Source organism: Antrostomus carolinensis, unplaced genomic scaffold (genome assembly GCF_000700745.2).
Source record: "Antrostomus carolinensis isolate BGI_N321 unplaced genomic scaffold, ASM70074v2 scaffold4238, whole genome shotgun sequence".
Taxonomy (NCBI): domain Eukaryota; kingdom Metazoa; phylum Chordata; class Aves; order Caprimulgiformes; family Caprimulgidae; genus Antrostomus; species Antrostomus carolinensis.
Genome location: NW_010333528.1, coordinates 9,689 through 28,385, shown reverse-complemented (window position 1 = coordinate 28,385; position 18,697 = coordinate 9,689). Strand labels below are relative to the sequence as shown.

Sequence of the window (18,697 nt, the reverse complement as noted above, 5' to 3'; positions counted from 1 at the left end):
GTTCAGAGCAGACGACTGAAGAACCTCAGACAACTGCTACAGACTCTGAAGCCCAGAGCTCTAGTCAACTTCAGTCTAATGGACTACAGAATGTCCAAGATCAGTCGGGGTCCCTTCAGCAGGTCCAAATCGTAGGTCAGCCTATTCTGCAGCAGATACAGATCCAGCAGCCTCAACAGCAGATTATTCAGGCCATTCCTCCACAGTCATTTCAGCTCCAGTCAGGACAGACTATACAGACCATCCAGCAGCAGCCGTTGCAGAATGTTCAGCTGCAGGCAGTGAGTCCAACTCAGGTGCTCATCAGGGCTCCAACTTTAACACCATCAGGGCAGATCAGCTGGCAAACTGTACAGGTTCAGAATCTGCAAAGCCTTTCAAATCTTCAAGTTCAAAATGCTGGGTTACCCCAACAGCTAACCATTACCCCTGTGTCTTCAAGTGGTGGCGCAACCATTGCCCAGATTGCACCAGTGGCTGTTGCTGGTACCCCCATCACTCTGAACGCTGCCCAGCTTGCTTCAGTACCTAATCTTCAAACAGTAAGTGTTGCCAACCTGGGTGCTGCAGGTGTTCAAGTTCAAGGAGTTCCTGTTACCATTACCAGTGTTGCAGGTGAGTCATCTGACAGAGTTTTGGGTTTGGTTTGGGGTTTTTTTGCAAGAATACCAGTCAGTCTTAAATTAGTACTTTTTTCAGGATTTTCTGTAGTAAACGTTAAACCCTTAACTGTGAGGAAATACCTTATACTTATAACTGAAATTCAGATTTTAACATAGCTGACAGTTCTCCTAAACATAGAGCTAATATTATCAGTTGTGTTAATTGAAATGGAACTGTTTGTATTTGATAAACTATCCTTAAATGATCCTGTTTTCCATCTTATGAAACACTTGTAGGCTTTGGGAGTGAATGTGAGACTTTACTGTTAGAGCTTTGATATGTTTTAAAAAAAAAACCCAACAAAAAACTTCCTCCAACCAGGCAGTATTCCTAATCTCTGCATGGGGGACATAGGATGAGAAAAGCGACAGTATGTGAATGGGGATATCTTGTGCCATGGCATGTGTTTCTGTGGAACTATTTGTTGTATTCTGCACTAGCTCCTGAAGTTGTTCCCTTAAAAGCTTGAGTTCTGCAAAGAGATGGAGTGGAATAAGGCATGCTTGCCCACAGTATAGTGCCTGTGACTTGTCTTTTTTAAAAAAATAAAAACAACTGGTAACTGTACCTCAGTACTTGCTGATGAACTCAATATGTATTATGGAATGCATGTTTGGTTATGCTGGTCTAATAGTTGGGAAAGGAGCTGTTAAAAGGCTCTAGGCTGGATAACAGAGCTTAGCTCTGAAATAAATTCTGCGCAAGGTCCCTGCAGCGTCCCAGAAGGGCAACTCTGTGTGTAAAAACTTGCCAACTTCTAACATTTCAGTGAAACTTGATTTAGGGGTTCTCTCTGCCAGTTTGATAACTGCTTACATGAGCTTGATTTTATTTCATACAAATAAAAGTCTTCTGTTGTAGTAGTTACAATAAACTCTTGTCTTAACAGCAACCTGACTATAGACACAGTTTTTTAGTATAAAACTGTAAGAAAAAAACCTCATGTTTAACTACTGTCAGGTCTGCATAAACAAACTTTAGTATCATATTGACTCTTAATTGCTTTGAGTTTGTTTGTTTGTTTGTTTTTATAATCATATACTAAGATGAGAAATGTTTAACTGGGCAAAGGATGGTTCCCTTTAGTTAATACATTTTTGAGGAGACTAAACATAGTTTCATAAGAAATTTGCCATTGGGAGGATTTCATCTGCTATGGTGCTCTTTGGCAGTTGATGGCCTGTTGAAACACTAAGAGCTGGGTTGGATGTAATAAACTTGGCTTACTTAAGGGAATGTTACAGAAATGTTGATCTGGGTAATCAGAATTAAAATCTTGACCTTGTGTTTAGCTGTAATGGTTCAGAAAGAAGTTTCAGTTGGCTGGAACTGACCAGCTGCTACAGTATCTTGCAGACAGATTTGCCTTGGAAGAATTTTTTCTTGATGGGAAGGTGCTGGCTGACTCCTGTTAGACACAGATTCCTGCTTTGTCAGGGGACTCTCCATAGGAATCCTGCTTCGGGGACAGCCTAGATTTGGGGGTGCAGGAAGAACCTTTCTGTGTGCAGTTTTTTCCTGCTTACTAATGGTGTACAACTGCTCAGTACATGCTAATAGGTATTAGAACAAGAGATTATTAATATCATCTTACTCAGTTATCTTGACTGCACCTCTGTTTGCATGTAATGTCTTTTGGAAAATAAAGAGATTGAGATTTGTAACTGAGGCTGAAAGAAGGGGACTGAGTCACAAGTATGGTCCTGGAGAAGCCGAGCCTTTGCCATACAGGGTTCATACGTTAACTCAACGTGAGCTTTGTGACCACTGAATTCCACTCCACTGATTGTGGGTTTTTTAAATCCAGGTAGGCCTTATGGCTGTTTCCGTAGCACTTAAAATTTTCTGCTAGCGGCAGTGAATCCTCCGACCTTTTCTCCATTCCTTTGTGTGTAAGGTACTATTTCTGTTCCCCGAGGCTTGAGGTTATGGAGAAAGAACAAACTTTGAGAATGTGAGAGATTAGTTATAATTTCTTTCTTATTTGTCTCTGCTTCTTTCCTGTGAAACTTCCCGTTGCTACACTTGGGGAGTGGAAGACGTGGTAGCATGGAAAGGAGCATGTAGAGCGTGATGTACAGTCCTTAATGCTATATTAAGTATTCAAGGAAAGAATGGTTATGAAATAGAAAATTAAAAACATGCTAAAATCTAAACATTGCTTGCCACTTATAAGGAATAAGTTTCTTGATCGGGGCTATTAATTTCCTCAGGTTTGCTGTTTTTTATTTGAAATGTTTTTTGTTATTGTTGTTATGGGAAACCTTTTTTAAAAAATAAACCACTCAGTTACCTCAACATCTGGAGACTGGTATTTCCATTCTTTTTCTGCAGTACCTAAGCTTGTTGGTGTGAACTCTTGTTCATTAAATCAACTCTCCAAAATGGATCATTTGCTACAAATGAGCAGTAGAAATAGGTGTTAGAAATGAGCCGTGTGGAGGATGTCGAGAGAGTGTCAGGGAAAAGACTGAGTGAAGGACTCGCCTCATGCATAGATTCAGGTGTTCTAACTTTTTTTAGGAAAACCAAGTTACTTTGTACTTCGAGCAAATCTAACTGATCAAGCCAGTTGAATTTCAGGAAAAAAAAATAATCAAAATAAGTATTTGTCTGAAATATCTGTTCTTTTATTTGTGTTGTATTTCTGTTTCATGAACATTGGTTGTCCTAGTTATTTCTACAATGGGGTAATTTAGGTACGTTTTTCTTAGTTTTTCAGTAGTAAATTAAATAGTAAAGCAATAAAACTCTAAATAATTAACTGCAAATAACAAAAACTCTTAGCTTAAATTATTATGGAAATGGTAAGCTATAGAACTTTTTTTTTTTTGGTCAAACAAATTCTAAATTCCAAAAGAGACAAATTTCACCTTTGGAAGAAAAATATTAAAATCTTGAAGTAAATATATTTTGGTCTGCTTTTTATAACCTTTGTTATTTGAAGTGTCTGATCCCAAGGTGTGTAGGCTCTACTTTGCACCAAGCAAGATGAGTAAGTGTGTTTGGGTTTTTTGGTTGTATTTTTCCATTAAAAATTCAAATGTTGCTCTTGGTAAGTATCACACTTCTGAGTTGTATGTTGTGCGTGGTCAAAAAGCAGGGCAAGGCAGAAAAGTTCTTGCATCCTTTCACTTTCTGGTCTGAGGTAGAACTCATTCAATGTCAATAATGTAGAGGAAAATAACTTTTTTATTGTGAGAGTGACTGAGCACTGAGACAGGTTGCCCAGAGAGGTTGTGGACTTTCCATCTTTGGAGGTGTTCAAAAGCTGTCTGGACATGGTCTTGGACAACCTGCTGTAGATGGCCCCAGTTGAGCAGAGTGGTTGGACTAGATGACCTGCAGAGGTACCTTCCAGTCTAAACCACTCTGATTCTGTGAAATTTTGCTGAGGTGACATACAAAGTGTCAGTCAAAGGAGTAATTAAATGTACAGAAGAAAGCTGGATGAGAAAACAGAAACAACGTCTCTCTTGGCCTTAAAAACAGATCTTTAAACAATTATTTAATTAACAGCTATCAACTGACTACATAAAAGCAACATGCAGACATCTACAAATACTTGCCTTGCTACAAGATCAGTACCTGTCACGGCCTTTAAGCAAGCTAGTTCTGTTCAAAGTAAACTGTATTTCTTCTGTGCTGTGTGAATTGTTGTTTTATACATGATTCCCTGTGGAATGGATAGCTTTTAACATCAATAGGTGGTGACTTCCAGAATTTAGCCCCTATGAGCTTGGGGACAAGTGGGTACTGCCCACTTCCCTTGCCTTTTTTCAAGGCTTCTGCTGTGATAGCTGTAGATGCAAGTTTGAAGAATCCCTGTCCTCCCTACCTCCCCATCCCCTTGTTAAAATAAGATATTCTTTGCCTTTTTGAAGCTTATTTTCAGGCCTTTTTATTTGTCCAGATGTGTTAATTCACAAGATAAGCAACTATGTGGAAGGAACTTGTTTTAGTACTAGATGGTTCTAAGAAAAATATATAGTTCATAAAACCATTTCACTTAGGTGGGCTAAGTTTCTTTGTCCCTCAACACATTGGGCTTGGAGTGTGTTTTAGGAATAGCACGGAATGTGAACATCTGTGAATGCTGAAGAATAGGGGGTGAGATAAGACAGACCAGTTGAACTGTAATGAAATGCTCAGTATTAATGGTTTCCCTGTAAAAGTTTCATGTTCTACCTGTAGGATTTCTTTCATTGGAGCCTTCACAAGGCATCACAGGCTTTTTATGAACTTGTTCATTGATTTGCTGATGGTGGGAATCTAGTGGTGGTGGAAATGATGTGTTTTCAGAATAGTTCCCTGTTTCTTATGGGAAGGGGAAAAAAAAAGTAATAGCTCAGACTTGTATCTACATTAATTATACATCTTGAAGTAGTTTTACATCATGATGAAGGTGTTTGTCCCATACAAAAGTGTATGAGAGACTTTTGTTTTAAAAATAGTAAAAAATACTACTTGTATTTTATGTATGATTGGTCCAAGATTTGTTAGTTGCTTTAGGCAAAAGTCACCAAATTCCATCACCTTGCAACTCAAGTTCAAGCCATTTTGTTTTAAGGTGAGTGGTGACACATGGCCTGATTTATGGGAAATTCAGAGTTCATCCACCAAAATAACCTGGAGGAATTACTTCTGTTCAGTGGAACAGTCTGTTGCTCGGCGATACGGGAACTGCAGAGTTTTAAGTCTTTTGCAGAGATGTGCTCTGGACTCTAAACCAGTTATTAATGACAGTGAAGTCCAATAGCAAGTGTTCTTATTATTTATTTATTCACTTTAAAAACGTAACAAACCTTGCCCTTTTGTTTCATACTCTGCAGTAACGTGAGTTACTAAGGCATTTTTCTCTTTTCAGTGCGCTATTAGTAGTTATGCAATTTGTCAGTGCCTCCACGTCTCCTCCTGCTTTCTTGGACCTTTTCTCATTTGTCTGCGTCCAACTTCATCCTGTCTTCAAGGTTTTGTTTTGCATTTCCTTCTTTAGAAACCCAGTGCGACAATCACTAGTTTTATGACTTACTGCTCAAAGACTGAAGACATTGTTTAGATATTACTATCATTCTGGTTCATACTTTGCAGAGGAGTTCTAAAGTTTGAAACATTCTACCAAATTCTTGAAATAGGAATAAAATGGTGCATAAGACTAAATACCTGTGACTTAGGAACAGCAACTGGAAAAAGGGAAACATCGCACACCTTTTTAAAAAATGTAAAAAGGAAGATCCTGGGAACTCCCCACCAGTCATCCTCACCTCTGTGCCTGGTAAGATCATTGAGCAATTCCTCCTAGAAGCTATGTCAAGGCATATGGGTGACAGAGGTGATTTGAGATGGCCAACGTGGCTTCACAAAGAGTAAATCGTGCCTGACTAGCGTGACAGACTTCTACGATGGAGTGACTGTGTTGGTAGGTAAGGGAAGAGGAGCTGATATCATCAACCATGACTTAACGTAAGGCCTTTGATACAGGCCTGTACAATAGCCTTAGAGAGAGATGGGCTTTATGGGTGGACTGTTAGATGGATAAGGAATCGACTGGATCGCCACTTCCAAGGAGTGGCTCAATTTCCAAATGGAGATCAGTAATCACTGGTGGCCCTCAGGGGTCTGTATTTGGACCAGTCCTGTTTAATATCTCATTAATGACATAGTGGGATTGAGCGTGCCCTCAGCAAGTTTGCAGATGATACCAAGCTGAGTGGTGTGGTTGACACGCCACTCAGAAGGACCTGGACAAGCTTAAGAAGTGGGCTTGTGTGAACCTCATGAGATTCAGCAAGGCCAACTGCAAAGTCCTGCACCTGGGTTGGGGCAATCCCCAATATTAATACAGAGCGATGAATGGATTGAGAGCAGCCCTGCAGAGAAAGGCTTAGGAATACTGATGAATGAAAAATTGGATATGAGTGACCAATGTGTGCTTGCAGCCCAGAAAGCCAACTGTATCCTAGGCTGCCTAAAAATGCTTCATAAAAAGAAGCAAGACCAGTGGTTTGAGGGATGTGATTCTCTCCCTCTTCTCTGCTCTTGTGAGACCCTGTCTGTAGTACTATATCCAGTTCTGGGATCTCCAGGAGAAGACAGACAGGGACTTGTTAGAGTGGGTCCAGAGGAGGGCCATGGAAATGATCAGAGGGCTGGAGCATGTCTGCTATGAAGAAAGGCTGGGAGAATTGGGTTTGTTCAGACTGGTGAAGAAAAGGCTCTTGGGAGACCTTATTGTAGCCCTTCAATATACAAAGGAAGCTTGTAAGTAAGAAAGACTGAGAGATACTTTTTACTAAGGCTTGCCTATAGTCCCGGGACAAGGGGCAGCAGTTTTAAGCTGAAAAAGGGTAGGTTTAGATTGAACATAAGGAAGAAATTCTTTACTGTGGAGGTGGTGAGATGCTAGAACAGGCTGTCCAGAGAAATTGTGGATGCCCCATCACTGGAAGAAGTATTCAAAATCAGGTTGGATGAAACTTTGAGCAACCTGGTCTAGTGGAAGATGTCCGTGCCCACAGCAGGGGGCTTGGAACTAGGTCATCTTTAAGGTCCCTTCAAACCCAAACCATTCTATGATTCTGTGATTATAGGAGTCAGAGGTGTTTCTGACCCTGTCTGATGCTGACTGCAGGTGATGCATAATTATCTGCTCAGATACTTTTCCCACCATTCAGTGATCTGCAACTCAGGTCTTCCTGAGACAGAAATGGGATTTTTTTTTTTTTTTTTATTTAATAATCCGTGTTGCATTTCTTTTCTTCTGTGAATTTGTCTTTGAATCCGTGTAAATTTTTTTACTTGTTCAGTACTTGTCTGCAATATTGTGTCTTAGTTACTGTGTAAGACACACTTGTATTTAATGTTCTCAAACTCCTGTATTATGAAAAATCAAATTATGGGATTCACTTTTATATACCACTCAGTCTTCTATTGTCTGTATCGCTTATGCTAGTTACTGAGGGAAGGGAAGGTGTTTAGTCTGAAGTCCTAGAATGTTACACTTACGTTGTTGAACAAAAGAAAATGCATTTTCATGACAGTGTGTAACCTGTGGGTCTCCTTGCTCATGTTAATGTGAGTATGGGTAGAAGCAGAACTCAGCAAGTTGTGTAGCTAAGCATGGAGGGATGCCTGTAGGTGGTAACAAGGCAAAAAGGGTTTAAGAGAGCTATGGTATGTACAAGCAAACTGGCAAATATAGCAAATATAAGTACCAAGGGTGGAAGTTGAAGGAGCGGAAGGATGGTGGTTGCATGATCTTTTTTTTTTTTTTTTTAATAACATCCAGTGTTTCCCTGGATGTTCATTGGCGAGCAAGCTGCAGCAAATACCTTGAAAGAAACAGCCTGCAGCAAGCTATGGAATCTGCAATAAAAAGATAAGTACAAAGAACTGAGCTATTTTCCACAAAAACAGAAGAAATGCAGGAGTTTTTCTTAGTTTTGTACTTCATAGTGTGTTACTTGGCATTCTGAGGGTGTAGTTGGGCGGACTATAGAAATTTAGCATACTTTCTCCAAAGCCATGAAAGGATCAGTTACAACTGTTCTCAGGTTGCCTTGAGCTGAGAATTGTTGCAGAACCACAGTGTTCTAAATATTATAGCACTGGCATCCTTTTCAAATGCTTCAGAGTAATTACAGGAGAAGCATTCAGTCTTCTAATGACAAAATTACTTTGGTTGTGGGATTTTCTTAAACTGAAATTCAAAATAGGGGCAGAAACAGTTTAACAACAAACAGTACTGGTGAAAACAAATGTTTGCCTTGGTGATGGTAGCTTAAAAATAAAGTATCATTATACTGTTCCTGAACTTGATGCGTAGGGAATGTACAATCTACCTGTTCAGCTAAATTGCCTATGGAGAATAACCTGGTAAAAATGCATAAGTAAAACAAGCCTTTTCTGCCTGACCTGTGAGTAGCAAAACATGACATAATCTTTGCTTCCAGATAAAGTGGGAAGGAAAAGCATTTCAAGTACCAACTTTGCTGATAATTATGAGGTGAAACAGGTTTCTAATGAGCTTTTTCTATGCTATTAACTTCAAGAATTAAATGGAAATTCTTAAGTCTTCAAAGAAGAATGTTAGTAAAACTGTATTTCCCTTTTAGAGTATGTGGTCTTACAAAAACGTTTCATCTATATAGGTGCAGTCTCTGAAAAAATCAGGTTTTGCCATTCCCTCTTTCCTTCCCTGTTGTCAGAAATCAGAGCATATAGAGCAGGAAATGAATTGCTGTTAAGAAAATGTCAAGCAAGCAAGCTAAGTGATACTGCACATCTTCATCAGTTCTTTTAGGTGTTTTTGTTTGTTTGTTTGTTTTTTTAAGGGTGCTTAGATCTGCACTAAACCAACCTTGTTCTTCCATTACTACACGGTTTACTTTAAGGACATTCATGAACCTTCTAGGCAAGTGTAAAATAGAAGAAGCTAGCTAAACTGTGGTCAAAATCCCCACAAAACCCAACCAAAAAAACCATTCCCCTCCCCTCCCAAAAAACAGAGTACTGGAAATGTAACTTATATTTTTTCATGTCAGCCTCCTTCTGTCCTTTCAAGGTTATTACTATTTCCGTGGTAATATAGAGAAATTGAACCGAGATGTTGAAAAACACACTTCTTGAGACCAGTATTTTAGTTTCCATATGGCAGAAGTCTGTAAGATAGACTTTTGGTTTGGTTTGGGTTTTTTCTTACAGTTTGTCAGGTATTGAGCTCCTCTAGTCAAACCGTAGAGGCTAACAGGCAACAAGTTTCTTTCTAGTCCTATCCCTATTTCAGTGTTAAGGGGGAGAGGTGGAAAAAAGAACTGGGTTATATTCTGTTGTGGCTATAAACTGTAGAATAACCTGAGAGTTGGGGTGGGATGGTGGGTTAGAGGGAGATGTTCCATAAAAGTAAACTTTAAAACCTCCAATTCTTAGATCTGCTACTAGTTTCCATGCAGTGCATCTGACATTCTGCAGCAACCAGAGGCATTGCCTAGCTGTGATTGAAACCTCTACTTGGTTGTGCAAGACTGAATTTTGTGAAACTGTAGCTCTGTGGTTGATTTTTATGTTGTTTCTCTATAGGTTTTTCTGTATTGTGTTTGTGGTAGCTCTTTCATATGTTTAATAAAGTAATAAAAAGAAAAATGGCTTTAATGAAAGATACTACCAGCTAGGAAAACTTCTTTTCTGTCTCAAAGTATTGAAGTAACTTCAGGTTGTCCTAAAGCACTTGGGTAAAGCCTTGTATTTTTGAAAAGTCTTTAAATTATCTTCATGAAGCTTCTTGGGCATTGTTTTGTCTTTGTGTTGTCAGTAAGATTCTTGCACAAAATGGAAAAAAAAAACCTTCAGGTTTTTTATGGTGTTTAAAACTTTTTAATGCCTTACATCTCATGCATTTAAGTGGCATTTTTCACAGGAGTTAAACATAATTATGATTCTGTTCAGTAATTTTTGAACACACTGAGCCGTTTAACGTAGGAAGCTTTTGGAGGAGAGGATAAGTTCTTACAAATCTTGTCAAAGTTGGCAACAGGCAAAAGACAGAAACTTGCTGCAATGTCTAGTTGATGCTGCAGTTTGCACTGGAAACTTTCTGCTTGCAGTAGCATCTGGACACAATGCTGTGCTGTAGTAACCCAAATTTATTGTAGTAGTTGGGTAGATCCAGTTCCTCCCTCTACTCTAAACTGTTCTTCTCTACAGAATGTGTGGGTCCCTTCCATCAGCCCTTGTACAGTTTCTGTTCTGGGAAATTCTTCCCTTATCATGTATTGTTTCTTCATAAATCTTTATATACCACTGCTTCAAGGTAGAAGAGAGAGCAGAATTGTCTGCATACCATTTAAGTAGCACTGAATTGCATTGTCTTCTGTGTAAATACTGAAACACTCAGTCTTCACATACATTTAATTTTAAGACATGATTTGCACTTCATTCTTCAGCATAAAAGCTTCCTAGTAGATTTTGTTTGGGAAAAAAAGGTCTCTGACTATAAACAATTGCCAGAGACTTTTAAAAAAATTTTAAAACTTGGCTATATCTTAATCATAGTATTTTATTTATATATATATATATATATTATTCTAAATAATAATATATTATAAAAATAAATATATGTAAAAACATATCTTATTATAATTTATCTGTAAGTAACTGAAAAAAAATGTTAGAATAAAGAATGGTTGCAAGCTGAAGTTGACTGTAGTTGGTGTGTGCAGGAGAAGGGAAGATGAGTAACCTCTTTTCTCTCCATTGCTTTGCATCGGTAAGTTGTTGAACAGGTGAGTTGCTGCATCAGCTCTGATGCTTGTAGAGCTTTGGAACTCTGCAGGCTGTCATTAACTTTACTTATTTGTCCAGTAGTAATATCCATTGAATGATGATTATCATTGTTGCAACCTTCTCTTTCACTTTTAGAATACACAGTTGAACAAATTTTATTTTTTGCAACATTAGCCACTCTGACTCTAGGTACATTTTGCAATGGGTTCATCGGATTTTGCAGTAAGGTGCATGCTACTGAGGTAACTCTGTCATTTAATGCTGTCGTCTTTTTGACTGCTGAATGCTGGTTACACAACAGTAACGGGAAGTCTACACAGATTGTTCTGGGGAGCTAAGTACCACAAGTGTCCTTTTTCTTAGTCTTAAATTTCTCTTCCTTCCAAGATAGCTTTAATGATCCAGAGAAATCACGGGAGTCAAGATTTAGAAAAACCTAAGTAATTTTCTTCTCAAACAGCAGATTTTCATGCTTGCTACTTCAGGTGAGGAAGAATAGACGTCCAGGTGCAATATGTAGTAAAAGGAAACTTGTTTTGACTTATAATGGATGACCAAGCCTAATAACCATGATCTTTGGTGGTCAGTCATTCTGCAGGAAAGTACTTCCTAGGTACCATGCACTAGCTTTCTTTGATCGTCCAGGTGGTGTTATGGGAGTTGCTATTTTGCAAATTAGCATTGAAGCCTAAAATTGGCTGAGATAAATATATATATAAAAGTTTGGCTTCATAGTAATTGCTTAAAATTGTTGAGTTTTCCTGCATGAGTGTGTTACAGACTCATGTATACTGGAAAGTGTTTGAGTTGTAACTGCTAAGATGCAGTTTTACTGCACAATTGGAAAGCTGAGTTAAGTGATGCTGAAGAACAAAAGATGTGCAGTCCTTTATCTTGATAATCCTTTATCTTGTGATGATAAGCAATACATTTACTTAACTGTTTAAATGGGAAAGATTAGTGACTAAAATCATGCAGGTTCTTCTATTTGAAAAGCTTTAAGAATTTGTATAATGTTGTTATTAATGGCATTCAGTTATAATTATACATGCAATATTGCAGTGAGTGAGAGTCTTATTGCACTTGATTTGCAAAATAAATACCATATCAGGTTGCCTTGTTGTTTTCATATTGTATTGTGGTCAGATTAATGGTTACTATCCAAAAGAGAGAACTTAGACCTGAGAGAAAATGGAATACAGTGGAGTAGTTGGCATCAGTGTTATTTTGTACACTAATATTTTGTTGTACTTTAACACTGTAACTTGACAGTAGGTGCAGTAAAGTTCAGTCACACGGAAGTTCAGTGATGGTTTGTTAATCAAGAATGTTTCACAATTTCAGTAAATTACTATTAAAGAAATGGTGGGAACTTCAGAAGAACTTTTTATATTCTAAAAGCAGGTGTAAATGTGCGGTGACTGCTTTGACAACTCATAGAGTAACACAGGTGAACTGAAGTGTGACTTTGTTCCCTCATGTGATAATTTATCTAGATCTTTCTGAAATTTGTGTTGAAATATGAGAGTTCTTGTTTCTGAAGGGTTTGATTATGAATGGTGAAGTATAGTGATATCAGGTCTTGTGGCTTGGAGTATGTCAGGAAGAAGTGATGTCAAGTGATCTCACGATTGTAGCAGAATTTCTGGGAGGCTTAAATGGTATTTTAAGGCCACTAGTAAGAAGTCATATGTAGTATTTTACTAGGTCTTTTTTTTCTCCATCTTCCTCCAGTTACTCTTTTACCTCAAAAAGTAGAGATTTGCATTTTGAATATTGTGGCTTGGATCTTTAAATACGGCTGAATTTAGTAAGTGGAATACAAGGGAAATGAGTTTAAAATAACAACTCTGTGAGATTAATTTAAAGACAAAAATCAACATTCACATTAGAAAATGGAATAACTGTGTTAATGCCATCTAAAGAGCAGTCATTTAATTACTGTTTAACTGAAACCATATGTATAATGTCATTGTCTTCCTGAGCAATTTTACTTTTGGCATTTTCTTCTGTATTTTTATTATCACCTTTACAGTTATTGTGAAGAATTTATACTTAGATGTGTCACTATATTACATTTAATAAATAGATTAAGGTTGTGTCTCAGTAGTGTGTATCCTGTACTCCATGATACACACAGTCCTCACATGGGAGAGGGAAAGTTTGGAGCAGATGAAATATGTGTCAGCAGTGGTACTCAGTATTCTGAAGAAGTATTAGAAGACCCTTTTGTGGTTGGTAAGTCGACCAATTAACTGAAAGTTAGGGCAACCTAGGGGAAAGCTGCATTGAAACTTTAATAACAATTCAAGAAAATCAGAGAGAAAGGGAAAATGGAGAGAAAATTATGCTCTTCAGCTGTGTTCTGACCACTGAGTTGTTAGGTCCCAGGATTTTTTTTGCTCAAATAGGATTTTGTGACATGGAGGGAGTCGTCCCTCTAACAGCCTGTAATGACAAAGGGTAATTATTATTAATGTACTTGAAAATGTGAGTGATAGTGAAAATAGCATAAGAGGCTGCAGTGGGTTTGGCCATAATACCTATTACATCTTTAACTTTTGCAGTAACCATTTGTGAACTCATCATTTATCGTGCTGCTCTGTGAATTAAAGGAGTTTGCATCTAGGGTTTGTTTAACAGATAGGAGAGCAGTTTGTGCTCTGTGAAAGACTACAAGCTGAGCAAGTTCTTCCTGTTAATTTATTTATCTTTGGCTAACTAAAAACTGCAGCTGGTTTTCAACACAAGAAGTCACATTATCATATAAAGATAATAATAATGAGAGATTATAATGAGATATAACAAAAATAAGCAGCCACCTTTGACTCCGGCTATTCGTAGCACTCGGTCAGCACTTCAGCATCTTAACAGCCTGACAAGGAATTGCCCCTGAACTAGCACTTTATTTGGAACCTCTTGTGTCCTCTTCTGCCACTGTTAGACCCAAGTATTATTTGCATTTATGCCACAATGTTCTCCTTACCCTATCATATTCTCCCTCATGGATTTTCATGAGTGATTTTCTTTCCCATTAGAATATGGGAAATAAATTTCCAGTGCATAGCTATTCTGAAAATGAAGACTTGCTCATCAGTTGCTCATCACCCAGCGACCAAGCCCAGCCTGTTCTCGGATAACAATCCCAGAGGAGCAGCAATCCCGAAACTGAAACTGCAATCCCTGAAGAGTGAGAGCAAGAGAGAGAGAGAGAACCCCCACAAGAGAGTGATGCTCAATAATGTACTGAACATTACATTATATGATATGGAATATTGCATTGGCATATCTAAATGCCAATCCAGCTTGTTAGTTTTACTGTTTCTCACCCTCTCATAGACTCTGCACCTGCAGACTAGCAAAACATGAAGTCCTTTGACTTCCAGCAACAATTGAAAACATTGGCATGTTATCAACATTCTTCTCATAACAAATCCCATACTAAAACCAAAACACAGTGCTGTTCTAGCTACTAAAATGATACCTACCTCTGTCCCAGCTAAAAACCAGGACATCAGCATCTAATGATATCTTGTCTCATTCCTGTTATTGGTAGGACTGGCATTCAGTGTTGTTAGATTGTGGCTGGAAGTCATATCTGTGTCAGAGTTAGTTTGTCATGTTATTTTCTTAGGCTGTATAGTACTAACTTTTTAAGCAAGCATAATACTTGCTACTCCAGAAGCTACACTTCTTAGCTATGTTGGCATAGTCTTTATTTGGTTTTAATATCAAGACATTAAACCTGATTTTGTTTGATCAAGAAAGCCAATTAGGTCAATGAACTTAGGCAATGAAACTGAGTTCTTAATTCATCAAGTCAATCTTGGAATTCCATTTGATTCAGTCAAGCTGCTTTTCCAGTCTTCTTGAAAACACTCCCTTCTGGGGGGGGGAAATCATAGAATGTCTCAAGTTGGAAGGGACCCATAAGGATCATCCAGTCCAACCAGGATTACCCCATCCCAGGTGGAGAATCCTGGGGAGAAAAAAACCAACCAAACAACCAAAAAACCCCAAAACAGCAAAGCTCTGGTATGCCAGCTCTTAAGGGCTAGTCCTTCCACATTTGGTTTTTTCCTTTGTGAAAGTTCCTTCGTGGCTCCATGTTGATTCAGGACAGAGTGTAAGATAAGTGACAATTCTTTACATGCTATAAAGCAAATTTTTAAAATTAGCTAATTGTAGTTTTATAGATGTTATAAATGTAGATATGTTTTCAAAGGTTATTGGAGAGACGTTATTTGGCAACATATTTAGCAGTATTTCTGTGTAAGATTTTGTTTAATGTTTTCTCATTTATCTCAGCTTTTGAGAAAAAAAAACACTTGTTAAACTAGTTCACATTTCTTAGTCAGTAATTTGTAATCTTGTGCTGTTCTAATAACAAATTACATTAAACAGGGCTATCTAAGCTAGCAGGTAAGTCTTCTGGTAGTGCTTCAGGAAAATGGCTGTGTTTAATATTTGTTTTGTGGTTTCCCTTAACTTTAGGTGGATTTTTGTTCCATAAAACATATAAAGCTTACTTGTGCATTTCGCTTACTGAAATGACTAATAAAAGGTACAAACACTTTCTTATTTTACAGGTCAACAGCAAGGACAGGATGGAGTGAAAGTACAGCAAGCCACAATAGCTCCTGTTACTGTAGCAGTAGGTGGCATTGCTAATGCAGCAATTGGTGCTGTTAGTCCTGATCAGATAACACAAGTGCAGCTGCAACAAGCTCAACAAGCTTCTGACCAGGAAGTGCAACCTGGCAAGAGATTGAGAAGAGTTGCCTGCTCATGTCCTAATTGCAGAGAGGGAGAAGGAAGGTAAATGTAACAATTTCATCAATATGTATTTAGGTTTCTTATCACAGTTTGCCTGATTTGGGAATGACATTTTCTTATATTGCCTGCATTTTTTTTAGTGCTTTCTATTAGAAAGTATGTTTATATATTTATTTTTAGACAAAGGATTATGATTGTCTCTATTAGCATGAAATATTTTTCCTAATAATTAATAATATTTTAGAGTATAATTATTACCTGGTTAAATTTGATCTTTTTAGAGGCAGCAATGAGCCAGGAAAAAAGAAACAACATATCTGCCATATTGAAGGATGTGGAAAAGTTTATGGCAAGACATCTCATCTTCGAGCACATCTGCGCTGGCATACTGGTGAAAGACCATTTATATGCAACTGGATTTTTTGTGGCAAGCGATTTACAAGGAGCGATGAGTTACAAAGACATAGAAGAACCCACACAGGTTGGTCAGCCCTCTCTGTGTGCATAATACAGCAAGTCTGAACCATAGTGATGCTTAAACAGTAATATCAAAGGTCTCATTAGGATCTCTGAAAACTGCTTTTAAATGTAAATAAAATAACTTCAAAACAGGAAGTGGTAGATCTCAGTTTTCATCAATGCAAGTTGATTGTGAAATCAAATAAATAAAATTAGGTCTGTTCAAACTGTTCTTCACATAGCTGATGTGTGTTAGCTAATGCCTGATTTAAATTTGGCAAACTTTCTTGCGCATGTAGGATTGGCCGTGGACCAGGGTTGTGATTTCCTCACTTGGACTATCTCAGTCCTTAAGAAATTTATTAACCTAGTCCATACATCAGATTTTGTCTTCTTGGGAAGTTTCTTGAAGTTTCAAGTGAGAATTGATAAAGCAAGTTCTCTTTCCAGTTCAGACTGAAAAGGGGGACCTTTTAGAAACTGAAAATTTTGTAAGCCTTTGTGTTACTATCCCCAAGAAGGTTCTGCACACCCACCCCCACCGAACTTACAACATCACAAGATAGCACTCGAAGTCTAAGCATTAATTACATTTGAACAGTGACAGGACTTTTTAGTATGGTGAATTTATCTCTCTTGACATGGATTTCATACATCTTCATGGAGCTTTGGGATTCATGTTTCCAAATTCATTCTTATCACTGTAATCTAAATAATAAATGTATTCTTAAAAAATGCTATCAAGTAGTTCTTTCAGGGCTTTTACTTCGCCTACTCTGTCAAGTTTATAGAAGTTTATGAAAATTCTCTGCTGACCTGAAATTCAAACTTCTCTCCAGATAATCACAGCATAGCAAACAGTTATTGACAATATTTTAGTAGTGAAGACTGGCTTCCCAAAAGCCTGTGACCTAGAAATCAGACAGGTGGGGAAGAAAACATTGTATCCTTTTAAAGACACTTGAAGTGTTGAGTAGAAAAGGCTCAGATTCAGATGATCAAGCAAAAAGCGTTCAATGCCCTTTCAGTAACGTTTTGGTTTTGTTCTTCTTTTAAAAAAGGTGAAAAAAGATTTGAGTGCCCAGAATGTTCTAAAAGGTTTATGCGAAGTGACCATCTCTCAAAACACGTCAAAACTCATCAGAACAAGAAGGGTGGTGGAACAGCCCTTGCTATTGTTACCTCAGGAGAACTGGACTCTTCAGTTACTGAGGTTCTTGGTTCCCCAAGAATTGTCACTGTTGCTGCCATTTCTCAAGATTCAAACCCAGCAACCCCTAATGTTTCAACAAACATGGAAGAATTCTGAAAGGATCATTTGTATGGATGCCTAGTGCTGCACTTAAGTTTACATACCTTTCAGGATATGGAAGTGAGCTGGTGAAGTGGATTACAGAGCAGGAAACCATGTTTTCAGTCATGACTTCTGTAAGTGTTCCAGGCTGGAGGGTCAGCATGGGAAGTGTACACCGGTGCAACAAGACAAAAATTTCAAAAATACAAACAGCGCAAATTGATGTGCTGGATAAACAGATGGGGGAATGTTATTTCCATACTGTACTTTTTTAGTTATATATCTGTATATCCTGTAATGATTTTAAATGAACTTCCCCCCCCTATTTTAGCATTGTATGTTAATGTGTTTATAAAATCAGATGACATCAGTGTAAAACAGGGTGGACCTTGACTAGGATTAATATCATTTGATGGAGGTACTTTGTTTTTAAAATAACTTTGTAGTATTTTCATGAGAACATCCTTTTTCCATAAGGCACAGCAAAACTGAATACAGATTGAATGGTAGTGGAAATATTTTAGGTTTTTGCTCAGTCCATAGAACATGTCAGTTGATTTTGGCCGTCTTTTCTCAAGTTTTGGAATTACTAAAATAGCAGCTGGATGATGTGTGCTGCGAAGTGGTTCTGAGGTGGACCTCAGATTAATTTTGACCACTACATTATAGTAGTGTGTATAAATGACAATCAGTGAGTTCTAATTCCTCTCTTTGTTTGGAGAGCTAAGGTTATGTAGAATTAGTGTGTAAAGTAGGAAAAATAAAATCATAGAAAGATATTAACGTAAGATTTTACAAAAGCAATGGTATCTCTATGTAGGATAAAAAAATGGATATGGCGACTTTTGTGTAAATTTTTGGTATTTCATTTCATTCTATTTTGAAACATCTGTAGTCCATTCCTAACTTGTAGAATCATAAAAGCTCAATCTTAAGTATTTAAATGTTTTAATTTTGTTAGAATTCATGGAAATTAATCAGACAATTGAGTGTTGTAGCTCGTTCTCCAGTATCTTCTCTCTGTAAATACTAGTTACTATATTGTGGTTAATGTGCCGAGTTCTTTATGCTTTGACTTAATAGCCAAAGAAAAGAATTAATTATCACATTTTAACCAAAAAAAGGTATTGAAAGTAAACATTTTCTCTCTTTTCCCCTAAATATTACTGTCTTTATTTTCTCTTCAAGGGTAGTAAGTGGGCTGGTAATAAATATCTGTTACAT

The 18,697-nt window shown here is 37.6% G+C and overlaps 1 protein-coding gene across 1 annotated transcript in view; it reads left to right on the top strand.

Annotated features, from left to right (window-relative positions):
- LOC104529537 (transcription factor Sp4) overlaps positions 1–17,488 on the top strand; it is a 19,022-nt gene extending 1,534 nt beyond the window's left edge. The window contains 4 exon segments of the mRNA XM_010173876.1: positions 1–615; positions 15,534–15,762; positions 16,002–16,201; positions 17,241–17,488. The exon segment at positions 1–615 is cut by the window's left edge and continues 23 nt beyond it. Coding sequence (XP_010172178.1) covers positions 1–615; positions 15,534–15,762; positions 16,002–16,201; positions 17,241–17,488 — 1,292 coding nt within the window.
- Positions 17,489–18,697: the final 1,209 nt, after the last annotated feature.